This window comes from Bidens hawaiensis, unplaced genomic scaffold (assembly GCF_021521415.1).
Source record: "Bidens hawaiensis isolate Kalapana, Puna unplaced genomic scaffold, B.hawaiensis_p1.1 tig00419396_1, whole genome shotgun sequence".
Taxonomy (NCBI): Eukaryota; Viridiplantae; Streptophyta; class Magnoliopsida; order Asterales; family Asteraceae; genus Bidens; species Bidens hawaiensis.
Genome location: NW_027504847.1, coordinates 1,587,160 through 1,605,507, shown reverse-complemented (window position 1 = coordinate 1,605,507; position 18,348 = coordinate 1,587,160). Strand labels below are relative to the sequence as shown.

Here is an 18,348-nt window from a genome sequence, read left to right as displayed (position 1 = left end):
CAATTATACTCGTAATAAACAGAAAGAATTAATCTTGATTTAGATGAAATTCTGTATTTGTATTCTTGGATCTGATTCCCAACAAAATACACACATTCTCCATCCGGTCAGATTGTTAACGTGCTTAACTTATTAATTACTTGCTATTTATATAAAAAAATACCAACATTACGTGAAACTTTACATATAATAATTTGTTAAATGCTAATTAGATGCTAGATAAATGGTAAAAGGTAAAAGAAGGTAACCGAAAGTTGTTGGGGCCCGAACCACACATGCACATACGTTGTTCCTAGTCATTCCCAAGTCATTTCATAGTCGATTTGCTTTTGTCGTTATTTTTTATTGTATTATAATTGGAACTAATTACTAATATCCTGAACTATTGGAATTAATGTTTCTATAAATGTAATATTGATGTGGAGTCGTGTCATTTTTAGGAGACTATAATTAATAAAACAATATTTATGATTTCCACTTATAACACACACGAACAATATTGTTGTGTCAGATGACATATGTGTGTCTTTTAGGTGCAAGAGAAATAATAATTTAATATTATATTAGCTACTAGTTTAAGATCAGTGACTCTAAAATGTAGGAATGGAGTTTTTATGAAGACGTTTTAGTCATGTGACGTCATGTTATTATAGATTTATTTTATAAATTATAATAAAATGATGTAGTAAATGGAGCTCACTTTAAATGTGTTACTTGAAAAAACATAAATAAAGCTTTCAAAAAAATTGGTTTTATTAGCTTTCAAATAAACTACTAGCTCGTCTTCTTGGTACAAATTCACCTAAAATGCGTATTGAAAGACTCAGTTTTAAGGCAGAATTTCCCAAGTTTTTGGAATTTGAAGGGACCCGGTAGGAAACATTATTAAACCATCGGACAAGACTATTTTATTAGAAGAAAATTTAGTGAAAAATATGGACTGGTCCCCCAACATTTTCAAATAACTCGTCGGATTTTCAAAAAAAAATTACACTTGTCAGATTTCTATTGGTTTAAAGATTTCGTCAGATCTCATCGGCTCAGTCCAAATTTAGTGGACTATTTTCTGAATATGGAGGAATTTTGAACTATTTGCCACTTTCTCTCTCCTCAAAATAGTTATTTAGAGAATTTCTCTTATTTAATCAGTTTTCAAAGTAAATATATTTTGATCAAAGTAAATATTTTTTGGTCACATTTTCTGTTGTTTAAAACTTTTAGTCAACATGTCAATTAACTTTGGCCCAAATGGAGGGTCAGTTGTAGAGTTTTGAAACAACTTATTAAGTGTAATATAACATTTTATAAAATCTACTATTTGGTTTTATAAAAAACGAGACCCCACACTAAATATTTATTGAATTGTTTACTTATTTTAGCCTTACTTTTTATCATCTGCATCTTATCCTTACTTTTTATTTCTTGCTTACGTGTCTGGCACTCTAGTAACATCAATTCAGCTAACTTTTCTAAAAACGACTAAAAATTTATGAACTTTTCTACACATCCACGCGTCAAACAAATATAACCATCGTTTCATTTTATAAAACGACACAAAAATGACATCAACGTTAAATAAACCGACACAAAGCTAAGACCGTTACGTGTATATGCTAAGACCATTGCACTAATGACTTCTTTAAGTTGGAACCGAACTTGGCACCAATGAAGCAAATGCGAGTTTTGTATACATCCGATGCTTTCGTTCGCGAGCATACAACACCCATAACACCAATGACAACATAACGGCTACAGACACCATGGCTAGCCCAATGTAGACCCACTTGCTGTATTCGGTCATGTCAGGGCAGTGGTCCTTGTGGACCATGGTGAACGTGTACCTAACGAATGAGCAGTCCATTAAGCCGGCTAGAAAGGGGCCATAGTATGTCAAACCTGCGCTCACGTTGGCTGCAGCCGTCATATGGTTGTACATTGTTGGGGTCAACCGTCCCACGGTCGTGCATGTGTTGTTTATATTAACCTCGCATACATATTTCTTCCATACCTGTAGAAAAAATCATTAAAACGGTGAAGTTTGATTTCTACGGTGAGCTTAAATGACACCGAGCCTAAAAAAAGTTATTTAATAAATAATAAATGAGCGTGGACTCAAAGCTTCACTTATCGAGCTTAAACATTGTGTGTATAAATTATTTAATATATTAGATATATATTTACATTATAGTTATTAGTATCAGTAGTATAAAAGTATGATAAAACTAAGTAATTTAGACTATGTATAATAAAAATTAAATTATAAATAGACTTATATAAGTAATTACAAATATATATTAATAAGCTACAAATATTGGTGTCGGCTAACCCCTGTGAATTTTTTTTAAAGGAATATATATGTTAAAATCCCGATCGACCCGTATAAAATTTTGACACTGACCCTCTTCCGACCCCTGTGAATTTTTTTCCTGGGTCCGCCACTGACTCTAAAACTGTAAAGTTGTACCAAGAAACTCAAGAAAAGCTACCTCGGCTGCACTACCGAGATCCAATTCACCAGGTTGACATTTTCGATCGGTTCTATCAGCATTTAACGGGTTACAAAGAACGGGAACTAACGGTCCAGACTGATTGTAACTGATATAGCTGGGATACGGCGTTGCATTTATATCTGCTACATTTATAATGATCTTGTTAACCATATCTACCAACTGGAAAGTGACATCTTTTGTTTGATACAACGTGTCTTGAGCGGTTGCATTGTCAACGCATGGCAGAATATCGTCCAGTGCGGTGTGGGCCGTAGGGTTTTGTACCCATTCGTCCATTGCGACACACGTGTCACCCATAACACTATGCACATAAACAGAAAGATTATGGTTAGTTTAATGTACATGATATGTTGTTAGTTTAAAAAACCGGGCTTTTTGGAACGTACTTGTGTAGTGTGAGAAATATGCCACATAGGATAAACGTTGCGGTCACGAGAATCCAACCCAAAACCACCAATCTGCAAGCATCAAAGTACCGGGTCAAGAAACGGGCCAGTGATATTATTAAACAAGTGAAAATGCGGTTAAATGTAGAGGTGGCAAAATAACATGCAAGTCAAAACGGGTTCGGGTCAGAATGATTTATTTTACGAGGTTGGCCCGTTTTCATTTTTGTCAAGTTATAAAAATCAACCCTCTTCACCCTTTTTACAAGACCGGCCCGTTTTCATTTTGGTCAAGGTTTAATAAATCAACCCTCTAGGCCCGTTTTACGAGGGCCGTTTATGAGGTTGGCGCGTTTTCATTTTTGTCAAGTTATAAAAATCAACCCTCTTGAGTCTTGACCCTTTTTACAAGATCGGACCGTTTTCATTTTATTCGAGGTTTAAAAAATCAACCCTCTAGGACCGTTTAACGAGGCCGGGCCATTTGGCCGGTTTATGAGGTTGGCGCGTTTTCATGTTTGTCAAGTTATAAAAATCAACCCTCTTGACCCGTACAAGATCGGCCCGTTTTCATTTTAGACAAGGTTTAAAATATCAACCCTCTAGGCCCGTTTTACGAGGCCAGGCCATTTGGCCCATTTATGAGGTTGCCGTGTTTTCAGTTTTGTCAAGTTATAAAAATCAACTCTTGAGTCCTGACCCTTTTTACAAGATCGGCCAGTTTTTATTTTATTCGAGGTTTAAAAAATCAACCCTCTAGGCCCGTTTTACGAGGCCGGGCCATTTGGCCCATTTATGAGGTTGGCGCGTTTTCATTTATGTCTAGTTAACAAAATCAACCCTTTTGAGTCTTGACCCTTTTTACAAGATCGGCCCATTTTCATTTTATTCGATGTTTAAAAAATCAACCCTCTGGGCCCGTTTAACGAGGTCAGCCCGTTTGGCCCGTTTTCCTTTTTTTCAAGTTATAAAACTCTACCCTCTTGACCCATTAAAAATGAAGTACAACCCGTATTGGCCCGTTTAAAGCAAACGGGTCAAATTTTCCACCTCTATCGGTTCTTGTGATCAGGACTCACATGGAAACAAGCGGCTGCAAGCCAAATATGGAGAGTACTGCAACCAACATTCAAGAACATGAGTTCAACATAATTACGTTTATGTTTAAATCTTTAAAATTTTGTACATTTATAAACAAATCTTACGAAAACCGAGAAGAGCTACGAGAAGCATAACGCCTGCTACGATTATAAGAGCAAGCCTCCTGCAGTCAAATTTATTACATTAGCAAGAATCTAATATAACTTGAATAATATGTCGAAAGAAACCGCTGTAGCTAAAAGTGTAAACGAGCCAAGCCAGATCTCAGCTCATTTAACATAAGAGATCTCGAGCTAGTTTACTATTTATTAATTATTTTAATTAGCCTTTTTATTATAATTTTTTTATATAACATAATACATATTATTTAGTTATTTTTATCATAACTTTATATATAATTATAATTATTATATAAATACGTATATTCAATATATTAGTTATTAAATAAAAGCTATATAAATAACAGGCTCGCGGGTCAGCTTGAGAACCATTTCATTTAAAAAACAAAAAACTGCTACCCATTTCCTTACACGGAATTTAGAGTATCTTGTATATCTTTTTCGTTCTTTTTGGTGTGATAATCAAGAGATGTAGCGGCTTTAGATATCATAGCATCAACCCGATCGATGTTGTCCTTCATACTCGGTGGTAATGAGACTTGCTCTACTCCAATACTCTTTGATGTAGCGAGAATATCCAACACGTTGTAGAGTTTATTAACCGTATCTTTCGATTGTGTCACAACAAAGTTTAATGCGTTTGTAGTACTGGTATGCAACTTCCCTTGGCCCGTGTATAATACCACGCATCCGACACTGAAACACAAAATGCACCAACAATGTGAGTTGTCTCCCCGAGGTGGCAAAATGGGCGGGCCGTTAGGTAATGAGTCAAAACAATTTTATATGAATCACTTAAATAAGATAGAATTAATAGTACCTATAGTGTGCCCATTTTTCATTTTTTTTATTTTATTTTTAAAATTTTTGGTAATAGGGTGGGCCTAATGAAATCTTAGGATATATATTTGTTTAATAATAAAGGTAAGGTAGTATTTTTACAACAAAAAGTAAAAATAAAGTCTTAACTTTTTTTCTCTCGTCATTTTATTAAATTTATATGTTTGACCTGTAAAAAAAATAAAAAATGATCCTTATCAGCCCGTTCATAAAAGGGGGCCAAAACGGCTTACATGGCAGCGATGGTAAAGAGGGCAAGGAAGGCGAGAGAGCATGCATAAGCGGTTCTAGAATAGCCGAATGGTGTTCTTCGGAAACAAGAACAACAGCAACAACAATAATAGCAACATATTAAGAATAAGGTTAAGCCAAATCCCATAAACCAGATTGTAGCAATGCCAAACAAGGGGGCACCGGTATATAATACAGACTGCATTAAATGTAAAAACAATAAATTAATGAATTAAGTAGACACAAGATAATTAATCAAGTTTACAACAAAACATAATGAAGGGTTTCTTTTATTTGACGTGTACTGTAATAATAACTTTAATTCAACATATGGAGCTAATAATATTGTCACATTTTTTACTTTTCAAAATTGTGAATTAAAAAGTTTTTTTTTGTCTTGGAAAAATTTGACACAACCCGAAATTAATAACGTTTTTGGTTGTCATATGACTCATATTTAAATGAGTTGTGTTCAAACTGACTTGACTAACTTGTTTAATTAAACACGTGGACCTGTCAACCTGTCCAGTTAAGCAAGTTGACCCATCAACCCGTTTAACTAAGCACGCCAGCCTGTCAACACATTAAATCAAACCCATTTAATCAAGCATGTCGACCTGTCAACCCATTTAATTAAACATGTCAGCCCGTCAACCCATTTAATTAAACACGTCAGCCCTTCAACTCATTTAATGAAACACATCAGCCCACTAACCAACTTAACCAACCAGGTGGACCCGTCAACCCGTTTAACACATTTATGACATGAAATCATTAGCCGACTCGGTTGACAAACCTTGTATAATAATAAACATAAACAAGAAAACATACAGATATGTAATGATCATCACTAAGATTCCATCCACCAGTATAGTACTCAAAACCATTCGACGGGTCTATCCTCCTCGTCCGGTTTTCAGCCAACACCATAAATGATTTCTCACCGTTACTTACCGGGAAAACACCATTGTCACCATAACAAACTTCGTGACAAACTACTGTTAGCAGCAGAAACAAGAGTGGTTTGAGTGAAAACATTGTTTGTTTAAGATGATGATAATTATTAGTATTATTGTTCTAAAGAAAATGGAAGATTAATATTATTATGTGTTGTGAGTTATGAGCTTTGAGATGATCGATTCATATTATTAAACGGGTGTGTTATTGTTAGTTAAATGGCCACCTTTTGGTTTGATTTGTATCATATGTTACTCACTTATTATACCATTTGGTTTATCAAATACTTATAACTGTCGTTTTTAAGATAGTTTTTAAGTCATTATTTTTTAAATAAAAGTTATATAGCTTAATATTTTTTAGGTTTTGGCTAGGGATGTAAACTAGAAGAGTCGAGCCCGAGCTCGTCTAGGCTCGTGAGTAGTTTTTAAAGCTCGAGCTCAATTCGAACTTGACCCAATAATTATTTATTAGTTTTCTTTACTTATATTCATACTTTTTTTGCAAATATTAAATTATTATTTTTGTATAACATAATATAAATATTTACTTACTTTTATCATATTTTATTGTTTCATATATAAATATTTATTATAACAATATATATTAAATATTATATAAATAATATGCTCGTTTAGGCTTACGAGCTAGCTCGAGCTTATTTATAGACTCAGGTCGTTTAAGCTTGTCTTAATTCTAGCTTTTAGTGAGTCAATCTCAAATAGCTCACGAGCAGCTTGGCTCGTTTGCTATCCAAAACTAGGATCAAAGCCCAACATCACTTGCAAACAATTTGTATTTTATCTTTATTCTATAAACATAATATATAAAAGGATTTTTAAACCTTTTCTCACATTTAGTACATAAATCTTTATTAGATTTACGTAATTTTCTATTAAACACACCTCATATATCATACACTGTTATAACCGTAGAAATAAAATAATTACTGAAACGTGTGTTTAACTTCTATAACATATAAATTTTCATTTGCTATAGTAAATAGTAAAGATAAGGGTTTAAATCAAATACAAATGAAATTAACGTGTTAATTGTGATAATCAACTAGGGTAATTATGTAATCACATTATAAAGTAATTACATTACTCTACTTGTATATACAATTACTATATTAATTAAAAAAAGGTATTTTTTTGCCTAATAATACATTTTATCATTAACTAGCACAAAAACAGAATTTAATTTGTTAAAATAAAATTACAACTATAATATTATTCCACGTTATGGCGTTTTATGTCCCTAGTTTATATAAATTGGTTTGACATTATACGTTAGACAAACCATTGGATAAACCTATGACTATATGAGACTTGCAAACAAAATTTGGCTTAAATACGTGGGTACATAAATAGATTTGTAATGTTGACCGTTTCATAAAACAACCTTTTCTATTAATAGCAACAAATTGAGATCAACGTCATTAGGATCCATAGCAACAAAAATAATCAAAATCACATGTTTAAGTATATTATCTTGACAACATTAAAAAATGATTGCGTAGAAGTAAGTGGTCTTGAAAAATCGATTGCATGAGTAGTTTTGTTTTTGTTTGTTTGTTTCAAACTAACACCTTTTGAAAAGAGATCTCAAGTTCGCTATTGAAACAAGTGAATTCGGTGACTTTGTTATGTGAAGAAAGAAATTTCAGAGTTCATTAAAAGATATAGCATATTCATATGAATATGAGTCAAATTCGCTTCTGAGCTGAGACCAGAAAACTCAATAAAGCTTGACCAGGGTTCGTTCTTTAGAAGAGCGAAACAAGTGGGTTGCCAAGTCCATACGATGGCATGTTGTTTTGTAGCTTTTGAAATAGCTATTTGTTACGATTAAGTCATTTTCTGAATCCTAATTTATTTATTTAAATGTTTTATATTTGAATTCAATACCACAAGACAGATTTATAATTATTGCATCTTCACAAACGAGACAACAAAATTGTAATGTATGCCGATTTCAAGTTTGGTTTCTTAGAGCTTCACTTATAATGTCCACTAAGTCAATATTATTGTCATACTAAACCATCCAGAGTAAGTCGGTTGTCGCGGCCGATTCAGCTTAGGTGATGTCGGGTTTAAGTGGAGAGGGAGAGAGAGCGATTGAGGTGGGATTTGGGTAAAGTTTAATATTTTCGTTAATTTAAGGTGTTTTATATTTTTGTTTTTAGTAGAAATATTTTGATGAGTTCTCACTCACTTAAAAAAAGTTAATATCCATTAATGTCAAGTAACATTAATGTTACATTTAAGAATTTTTAACTTATTGTATATTTTTCTATATCGAGTACCAAAATGAAATACGAACATACCATGTTACCGGTTATATAATTTACTTACAACAAGGGATTGTTTGTTTGGGTCTGAATATAACCATTAGAAGTTCAGGTCTACATAGATGGTGTTTGTTTCATCAAAAGCTTACATCTTAACGGTTGAATGATTGATAAGTTACCCATTAAGTTAAAAACCTTGTTAAATGAAAAATTACTCTAGTTATTCTTTGCTCTCTCGCAACCTCATTACCACTCACTATATTATCCCCTGCTAGTCTGCTATACTCGTTATCCACGCACACCACCACCACCATCATCACTTGATTTCTACCCGATTCGAAGCACAACCAAGCACATATTCTGTTTCCTACTCTACTTATGCTCTTATATTTCCCTACCCCACGTTGAATTCTGCTCTTACGATTCAAATGACTATGTTATTGATAATGTGGTTCAACATATTCGGTAGATTTCTTGTCCAACCAGACAATTCGCTAATAGTCCCGACTTCTGACTTTCAAGGGGTAAAATAGTCATTTTTGACCGTTAATACTAATAAGAAATTCAAAGTTAAGCTTATGCAATCAGTCCGTCCAAACAAACCAGTCACCCAAAATGTCCGAAGCAACCACCACTTCTTCTTCAACAACCGCCGGAACAATCCACGCCTCCGCCGTGGCCGACGGCTACTTCCGGCCGTCATCCATCAGCAAGCTTCCGATCACCGATGTCGGCGACTCATCCACGTCATCATCAACCGCTTACGTCACTCAAGCGTTTCCGTTCTCGTCCGGAAACCCTAGGATCGAAGAAACCAGAGGCGTCATGCATCTGTTTCTAGATGATGCCGCTTCTTCGTCTTCCAATTTACCTGTAAGTTATAATAATAATATCATCATACTCGATTATTATTATTATGGGTACTGGATCGTTCAGTTTTGTTAGTTAGGGTTTTATTTGTGTTTATTGATATACTAGTCTTTCATTTTCCCGGAAAGTTATAATATCCTCCTCAGTTATTATTATTATTATTGTTGTTGTTGTTGTTGTTGTTGTTAGTGGATCGTTAAGTTTTGTTAGTTAGGGTTTTATTTGTGTATATTGATGTATTAGTGATGTTTATTGTATTTATATAATTGATAGATAGATTGATTAGTATATAACCGGCAGAGACGTCTCCGGGAATTTAAATACCTCGGCCGAGCTGAAATAGAAAGGCCTAACGGAATATATAACCTAGAGATGAAGATTATTATTAATATTAGAGTTATAATTTGAATCGAAAGGATTAAGAATACATACAGAATCACAAATACTGGAAGGTTTACAACAGAATTGAGATATTGTAGATAAAACTGAACCGAAAAAGTTAACTACGATTGAACAAAACTGACGGTTATGGCTAGGTGAACATGAATCTGTTTAACAGACTATTCGGTTATGATTACGGTTAATGTGTTTTTGTTAACTGACTTTAACTGAAACCGAACCGAATTTTGTATGTTTGTGTTTTTCAAAATTTTATATTTCCATGGCATGTCCAGCTTCGAACATTTAAATTTATGCTGCAAGTATCTATAACATAGCTTGAAACACCATAACCAAGCTTGGTAATGGCATATTTTAGCTTCAAAAGTTCATAACTAAGTTTGGAACAAAGGAAAAAAAGTACATTTAACAATTAACTGAACTTAACAGAAACTAGCCCATAACTGACGGCTAACTGACCATTTGGTTGTGGTTAAGAAATCTTTCATAACCGAAGCTTGGTTATGGTTATGGCTATGGTTAAGCCCCCATAACCGAAGCGAACCGACTTTGCACATTTCTAGATAACAGTAACTTGTTGAGGACTTGAGGCTACATATTTTCTCTTTTTTTAGTTATTAGTGATGAGATTCTAACTTCTTTTTTGTATGCTATTTAGGTTGGAAGAATGCCTCTTATCTGTGTACTTGGGGTGCCAAATCACATGACATATGCTGATTTCTGTCAGTTTTGTGGCTCCTTTATTCATCATATTTTGGAAATGCGCGTTGTCAGGTTTGCTGTCTGTTGTAATTAGTAATTAATAGTGATTCGGATAGGAATGTGATAAAACAGAAAGGAAAATAGAGAGAAGCAGTTGATAGGATTATGATTAAGAACTCAGAAGTAGTAATATTTAAAGAGACGATACAAAAACTTAAATGATTCCCAGGAATTTACCCTCTCTCCATGCACAAATGGCAGGAGCCTCAACAATCTAACAAACTCATGCCCACCTCACCTTACAAACTTATACTGTCTCTTCCCTAGGACCCTAACAAGCTTTTTGCCACTTTTAGAAACTTCACCTTTGCCCCCACTAGAATCGACATGTAGTAATTTAGGCTTAAATTTAGAATGGACTAAGGAAGTATTTGTATCAGATTCTCTAAGAGGTAGTTTTGTTGACTTTTTATGTTTTGTGGTTTAGGAATGATGGAATGGAGAACCGGTATAGTATTTTGGTAACGTTTGATGATCAAAACTTAACAGATGCGTTTCATAAGCATTTTAATGGAAGGCGCTTCTCATCTCTGGAGGTTTTTCTTTGTCACTAATTGTAGTTGATCTGAACATTTTGTGGTGTAAAGTTTTATTCTAAATCTTTGCTAATTGTCGTGTTTGAATGCAGACAGAGTCATGTCGTGTGCTTTTCACTGTTGATGTGCAATATACGCGCCTAATTGAACACACACAACCTTCTTCTGCAAACACAGAGCAACCCTCATGCCCGGTTTGTCTTGGTATTTACTATTTCTGATTCTACATCCAATTTATATGCATATATGTGTCTCATGCACACAACAATGTTTTTTCTGCACAAAGTTTTATGAATTGCTTTTTTTTTTCTTTTTTCTGTAGAGAGATTGGACCAAGATATGAGTGGAATTTTGACAACCATGTGCAACCACTCATTTCATTGCTCATGTATTTCAAAGTGGACGGATTCTTCATGCCCTGTAAGTATATTGATATGTGCCTGCTGCCTTATATTGTTTGTCCTGTCATAACAAGCCTATTATTTGTTTTGCTCGACACAAGTCATTAGACCATAATAATCATGATAATATTATTGTTAACATTTATATAACTATAATATTGTAGTTGGATCAATTTAGTCATCATCTGGCTTTAATATTATTTCAGGTATGTCGTTATTGTCAACAGCAGCCTGAAAAGTCAAAGTGTTTGATCTGTCAAACCTCTGAAAATGTCTGGATATGTCTTCTTTGTGGTTTTGTTGGCTGTGGGAGGTAACAACTACTGTTTGCTTTTTTAGAAGAGATAGTTTTGATGGGTCGATGCGGGTCATTTTTTATACTTCTTCTCTAAGGGGTCAAATGGGTCTAAAGACACCCAAATGTATTTTAGTGCATAAAACCTACTAATCTCTCTATTCAAAAAGTTTAGATTCTCATTGTTATCATAGTTATCAAATGCGATAGGCGCACTCAAGGCGCATAGGCCTTGCCTAGGGCCTAGGCGCAAAAAAAACGAGGGCCTGAAGAAAAAAAAAAGCGCACTTGAATAAAAAATTAAAGTCTATTACGTATATGAAAAATAATACTATTCTTCAAATAAAATAAACAAAAGCTATTATATAACATTTAATATCATCTAATAAGTACCAAAAGCTCTAAAAATAGTCAAGATTCAGATGCAATTCCAGAACTTAACATAATTTATCGATATAATGCCTTTGACCTCTCCTTGATCTAAGTTTTAATGGCACTCCTTGCGTGTCTTTTGTTTGGTTCTTATCTTCTCATGTTCTTGGCATAGACAATGCTGAAGCGCTCGCCTAGGAACTAGAAGCACATGTATTTAGCCTCGCCTAAAAAATGGGCCTAGGCGCAAGAAGCGAGGGCTTTTAATAACTATGATTGCTATATGTAATCATAGTCAACCTGGACCGGCCAATTTTGATCCGTAATAAAATGTACCCGTTTTGATCCGAACGTGGTTTGACCAGGTGATTTTGGTGTAGGTATAAAGAAGGGCATGCTATTAAACACTGGAAAGAAACACAACATTGCTACTCGCTTGAACTGGAAACACAACGTGTTTGGGATTATGTTGGAGATAATTATGTTCATCGTTTAATTCAATCTAAAACAGATGGAAAGCTGGTTGAGCTGAATCACCATACTGAGCATTCTCATGATTGTGGATGTGATACTGACCCTGGATTTAGTGAGGCCCTTTTGAACAGCCGAGTTGAATCTGTACTGCTTTTTCTTTATTCTAGTATAGTGCAATTTTGATCATTCACTTATGGGTAAAATTAACAATTTGGTGGTAAAAATCATGAACCTTGTTTCTCTTGCAGATTGTCAGTGAGTATAATGAGCTCCTCACTACTCAACTTGAAAATCAAAAGATAGTAAGTTCAGTGTTTAATTTTCAAGGAACAAAGTAGCATTTCGTTTTGCTTAAGTTTGGCACTTTCTGTTACAGTTTTATTATGTCATATTGTTAGTCGTTGGCACTTTCTGTTATAGTTTTATCATTTTTTTGTGTTGTCACATTAAAGCCGTTTAATATACTGGTTGTGTTCAGGTAGACTTGCTTGATTAAATAGGTTGACCCGTCAACCTGTCTAACAAGTGGGTTTGACCCGTTAACCTGTTTAGTTAAACAGATCACAATCAACCCACTTAACCCGTTTTTAACAAACTGCCTACCCTCATGTACAACCCGTCCGCCTGCTTACAACTCACCGTCCCGTTTGAAACTTTGAATCTGTTAGATAAATGGGTTAAACGGTTCGGGTTACATGATTTTAAGTATTTCCGGGTTAGGCTGATGACTTGAATAATTGTAAGAGTCTTGTTAGGGTTCAAAGTTTTAACCTGCCAACTCACTGACCAGGCATGATTGCTATCTCACCTAGTAAATTAATTATTTCATTTTTATTGTTTAGCAACTCAAAAGATTTGTTTTTTTGGCAGTATTATGAATCTATACTCCATGAGTTTGAAGAACAAAACGAGAGGGATATCTCAGACGCTGTAAACGATTCTCTGAAGAAGAATACAAAATTGCAAAAGATGCAAGCCAAGCTGGATAAAGGCCTTAAAGAGAAGAAGTTTCTTGATGAAGTAAGCGTTTATCTCCGAACTCTTTTTAGTTTATGAAATTCAATCCCGATGTTTGGGATTCCTTATTTTACCTCCTTATAACTTCTCATTAAGTTAATAAGTTACAACATTGTAACTTATGAAAATTTTCCTCTCACAATATAAGCAATTCCAAACACCTTATTACTTTTCAAAAAGTTTATAAGTTATAAGTTGGTGAAAAAAGCAATCCTAAACACCCCCGAAAGTACAGTTTCTTATAACTATAATTCTTTTTTGGTTTTTAAACTTTCAGATTGATGAAAATCTTTTGAGAAACAAGGAGATATGGGAAGGCATAATTGTGAAAACTCAAGAAAGGTATGGCCCGATTAGGGTTTTTGCAACAAGTAATAACTTTTATTTTCACTGTAACTGATAGGGATGAGCAAATAGTATCGGTATCAAACCGGGTACTTTTGGGAAACCACTTCGGTATCCACCTTTTGAGGTTTCGAGATCGGTCCGGTTCGGTATCGGTATTTAACCGATTTTTTGAATTATGTACTGATGCCGAACCGGTATTGTACCATACCGAGCATTTTCGGTACTGGTACCGAGCTCATTCCTAGTAACAAAAGCTTAAATTTTTTAACAAGATAAATGTTATAACGAAAAACACCAGTTTTTAATTTTATTTTTGGTTTTGTAGGGAGAAAGAGGCTTTAAGGATTAAAGATCAAAAGATACAAGAACTTGAAGCTCAGGTAATAATGGGTTAATGGATTGAAAGGGTGCTTTTATTGCGCAGCCAATCGGGCCGGGTTGGGCTTGTTGTCAAAACGCTTTTTTGTATTATTTTTAGTTTTATAAACAATTAATGTATTAAATAAGAATTATAAAAACAAGGGTTTCAACTGTGTCATTTTGGCGGGTTGGAACACGATCTGTTTAACCTAGTTTTTAAAATGTGTCTAACGGTTTGAAGGATTGTAAACACGTTGTCTTTAAGTTGTAAAACCGTTAAGGGTTGTATGATGCTGGTTAATTAAACTGGCCAACCCGAACACGATATGTTTAGTAAATTGCTACTAATATGCAACCAACCTTCACATGTGTTATGCAGCTTCAAAGTTTGATGTTCTCGCTTGAAGAAACAAATGCATCAGAAGAACAGCCTGCAACATCGAACGGTGACGGGTTATCACTTGAGACGAGATCCGCGTGAATCGATTTTACTCAAGTAGCCTACTTGTAGAGTGTATATAATGACAATGGATAGGTACAGTTGGTGTTACGTTTGTTCATTATCATCTTCAACTCTTTGTATCTCATGATCATTGTTGGTTCATCAAACAAACATTTAAAAGGTGTAAAATGATTTTTTTTTTTAAACTTTATAAATATTTTTTAATTATATCATATGTTTTCTTTATGGTATATCTTGTATAAGATATAGATATCACTACTTCGTCTTGTAATCTTTCGAAAGTTCTTTAAACCATAACACAAACTTGTGTTCATCATAACCGGTACTCCTTAATGGTAATAAGGAGTATTTTTACGCCTACTAAAAGAAAATCTTAGTATTACTACGTAAAGAGGATAAAAGAGGATGCTTGTTATCATATTAGGCCTCTTCAACCTGTGTTTTCCCGTCTCTCTCATATTAAATAATGATATTAAAATAATATATTTTAGATATATGATATACGTTTAAATATGAATATTTATTAGTTGGTTATAGATAGTTATTTTAGTCTTCAAATAACTATTTCTTTTTAATTTTCAGATAACTAAATAAACTTTTTTTTAAATAAACCTAAAGCTACAGTAGATTTTGGAGGTCTAATCATTGGCTGTCACATGGCAGCCATTAAATTTTATTTTTTTAATATTTTGAAAGTAGTTTATATATTTATTGATTTAAAAATTGAAACTAACAAAAGTAACATAAAGGTAAGCTGTTATGGTAGTATTGTTATGGTCTTGAGATATGCAACCCTCGGGTTCGAACCTGCCAGTGGCTTTTTTTTTTGGTTTTGTTTTTTATTTTTAAAATAGACATATATTTTTGTATTTATAGATTTCATACTAAATCAAGAAACAAAAAATTAAGATGGTGTGGCCGCAAAATTATTGTCGTGTACTATATTTTATGTGTGTTTGAACCTTATGACCGACGTGTTATACTATGTTTTATGTGTGTTTAAACTTTGCGATCAACGCAACACGCTGAGGACAACCTCTGGTCAAAGCAAAATGAAGGATAATAATTATAATAAATGTTTATTATGAATGATTTATAACATTATTAAATGTTTGATATGGTTGGATGGATAATACTCCCTCCGTCCCATTATAAGTGTCTTAGTTTGACTTTTCAAGTCTTTCTTTTGCAATCTTGACCGTAAATATTTTTGTTTGTGTCATATAATACTTGATAAAAAATATATCAATGTAAAATACATTTAAAACCCAATCCATTCATATATTTTACATCAAGTATTATAAAACACAATCAAAAATATTGTCGGTCAAAGTTAAACGATAAAAACTTGAAAAATCAAACTATGACACTTATAATGGGACGGAGGGAGTAATAGAATTTTTTTTAATATATCTCTTTTAAGAAGAGAGATTCCTTAAATGTACTCATTTTTTTTAAATTTCAGAAACGTCCCCTACAAACCTGCCACAAACGACTTCTTGGAATTCGCGACGACAGATTCTTAAAGACCAATCAGTAATTGCCACGTGTTTGTAACCCGTCTTCTCCTGCAAGATTCGAAACAAAACCGTTGATAAAGACAACTTTTATGGATATTTCAAAAACGTCGTATGCGACTCTCTTTGGAATGTTCTCGCTGACGTCGACGGGTTTCACAATCCCATCGACAACCATATTTTCTTCAAACTTGTCGACGAAGACGCATTTGTATCCAAATTTACCGATGAAGACGACTTTTATTTTAGTTGTTCTAAAAAACTAACGAAATCTAACTACATTGGTGAAAAGCTCATTGGCGGCCAATATCCTAAAACTTGGAACTATTGTGATGCATTTTTAAAGTTAAACTTAACGCCGACCAATGATTCAAAATTTTAAATCCAATATCCCTAATAATATTATATACAATTTTAAGTGAAACAAACGGGTAATTGATTTTCAAAGGGATGTGATCCTCATACACCATCCCCACATGCCTATACGGCTCGTATAGGCCTATACCGGCCGTATAGCGTACGCATGCCAGACAAGGGGACAAAAAAACAGCTTTTTGCAGCCTATACGAGCTGTATAGACAGATTTTCAGTTTTCTAAGCTTAAAACATGAAAGATTTTTATGATGGTTGATAAGTTTACGCTAAAAGTAATTTGGAACATTATGTATTTTGGGTTGCACTTTTATTTTAATGTATGTGCACTAGATGTTAAAAAAACCTTAAATTTTTATTATATGTAAACAACAAGTATGCCTAGAATATTAAAAAACCTCATTTTTTTAGAAAATTTAATAATAAACAAGCTGGGTCAACCAGCCCCAAACAGTCTTGAGCTTTTGACGAGCTAAGCTTGAGCTCAACATTTAAGCCCGTTAAGATAAACGAGCCAAATACGACCCGTATAAATCACATATATTGTATATATGGTCATCATTTTTTTTTATAAAAAAGTGTCTGTACGGCCGTATAGGCCTATACGACCCGTATAAGCCTATACGAGGCACTATAAACGATGGCCAACACAAACTGACACGATTCAGGTGACAAAAAAGGATCCAGTGTGGAAGGATCCTTGCCTTTTCAAATGATCCAACCCGTTTTGCCTTTATACTCACTGAAGTTGGGTAAAATCGAACAAATTACAATTTATATTAATATTAATATTATATCAATACTATATCATAGCATGAATACATTTCGTTTCGTTGCGCTTTGATTCCATCTTTCTTCTTCTTCTAAGGTAATAAACTTTTAGTTAGGGTTTAAGTTTTCTGCATTTGATTTTGTTATTATTATATTGTTATTATTATTATTATGTGATGATTTAGGGTTACTTACAACAGTCACCTGAACAACAATTGTATATATACATACATACATACATACACACACACACACACATATGCTCAATGTGTTTATATATACTCATTGTAGCTCTTGCCTCACGCCTCACATTTTGTTATACGCCGTGATGCAGTTGATATTATCGGTTCATTGGTAAAATATCGCTCAACAGAATATCGATACCAATAGTATCGGTAATATGGACCAATATATCACTGGTGTTTTAAGTCTTAATTATCAGTTTTAGTGCTCAATGTTAGTGTTTTAAGTCTTAATCAGCTCTTACTTGCTTTGATTTTTAGTGTTTTGAAAGTTGCAAAAAGGTTATTTGTTAATAGTAGATTAGTAGGAGAGTATCAGTATACTGAATTATTAGTGTTAAATTTCTATATATATGAATTTTACAAGATATTAAAATTGCCGATATCTCAAATATCAGTCCTTGACCAGTATCTCCGATACTTTTCCGCATTAACTGCTTAGACGCCGGCCTTATGATTTTTTTAGCCAAGCTATTTTTATTACTTACTGTCTTGTTGCAGCCTTTAATACTGTTATGATATGTATTTTAAGCACTTATAAACCACAAATTGTAGCTTCTTATCTTATTATGGTTTTTTGGGGAAAAAATGTATAGGCAAATTGGAAATAAATAATCCCACCCTGCCAACGGTCCAACCTTTCGACTATTTTTCTCTCAATGGTCCTCCGTTAAACAAACACTTCTTAAGTGTTCTTTGGAATTTCAAACCG

At 33.7% G+C, this 18,348-nt stretch overlaps 2 protein-coding genes across 2 annotated transcripts; one reads left to right on the top strand and one right to left on the bottom strand.

Annotated features, from left to right (window-relative positions):
* Window positions 1–1,526: 1,526 nt before the first annotated feature.
* Window positions 1,527–5,467, bottom strand: LOC143608631 (uncharacterized). Its single transcript, XM_077083623.1, has 7 exons — window positions 5,190–5,467; window positions 4,528–4,812; window positions 4,102–4,160; window positions 3,976–4,012; window positions 2,897–2,968; window positions 2,487–2,811; window positions 1,527–2,008 (listed from the first exon to the last, which is right to left on the bottom strand). Exons 1-7 carry the CDS (start codon window positions 5,390–5,392, stop codon window positions 1,640–1,642), a joined length of 1,350 nt encoding a protein of 449 aa, XP_076939738.1. The 5' UTR covers window positions 5,393–5,467; the 3' UTR covers window positions 1,527–1,639.
* Window positions 5,468–9,021: 3,554 nt separating this feature from the next.
* Window positions 9,022–14,812, top strand: LOC143608626 (BRAP2 RING ZnF UBP domain-containing protein 2-like). Its single transcript, XM_077083622.1, has 12 exons — window positions 9,022–9,310; window positions 10,365–10,480; window positions 10,896–11,004; window positions 11,097–11,208; window positions 11,327–11,424; window positions 11,612–11,718; window positions 12,453–12,690; window positions 12,795–12,848; window positions 13,417–13,566; window positions 13,841–13,905; window positions 14,237–14,291; window positions 14,651–14,812. The coding sequence occupies exons 1-12, from the start codon at window positions 9,053–9,055 to the stop codon at window positions 14,750–14,752; spliced, it is 1,464 nt and encodes a 487-aa protein (XP_076939737.1). The 5' UTR covers window positions 9,022–9,052; the 3' UTR covers window positions 14,753–14,812.
* Window positions 14,813–18,348: the final 3,536 nt, after the last annotated feature.

What these genes read in the sequence shown, in the direction of transcription:
- LOC143608631 (XM_077083623.1), bottom strand. Translation starts at nt 5,392, where the DNA reads ATGCAGTCTGTATTATATACCGGTGCCCCCTTGTTTGGCATTGCTACA. An exon ending in TTGCAGCCGCTTGTTTCCAT is followed by an intron (nt 2,969 to 3,975) that starts GTGAGTCCTGAT and finishes TGATGCTTGCAG; the next exon opens with ATTGGTGGTTTTGGGTTGGA. An exon ending in ATATTTCTCACACTACACAA is followed by an intron (nt 2,812 to 2,896) that starts GTACGTTCCAAA and finishes TTATGTGCATAG; the next exon opens with TGTTATGGGTGACACGTGTG.
- LOC143608626 (XM_077083622.1), top strand. Translation starts at nt 9,053, where the DNA reads ATGTCCGAAGCAACCACCACTTCTTCTTCAACAACCGCCGGAACAATC. An exon ending in CTCATGCCCGGTTTGTCTTG is followed by an intron (nt 11,209 to 11,326) that starts GTATTTACTATT and finishes TTTTTTCTGTAG; the next exon opens with AGAGATTGGACCAAGATATG. An exon ending in GGTTTTGTTGGCTGTGGGAG is followed by an intron (nt 11,719 to 12,452) that starts GTAACAACTACT and finishes ATTTTGGTGTAG; the next exon opens with GTATAAAGAAGGGCATGCTA.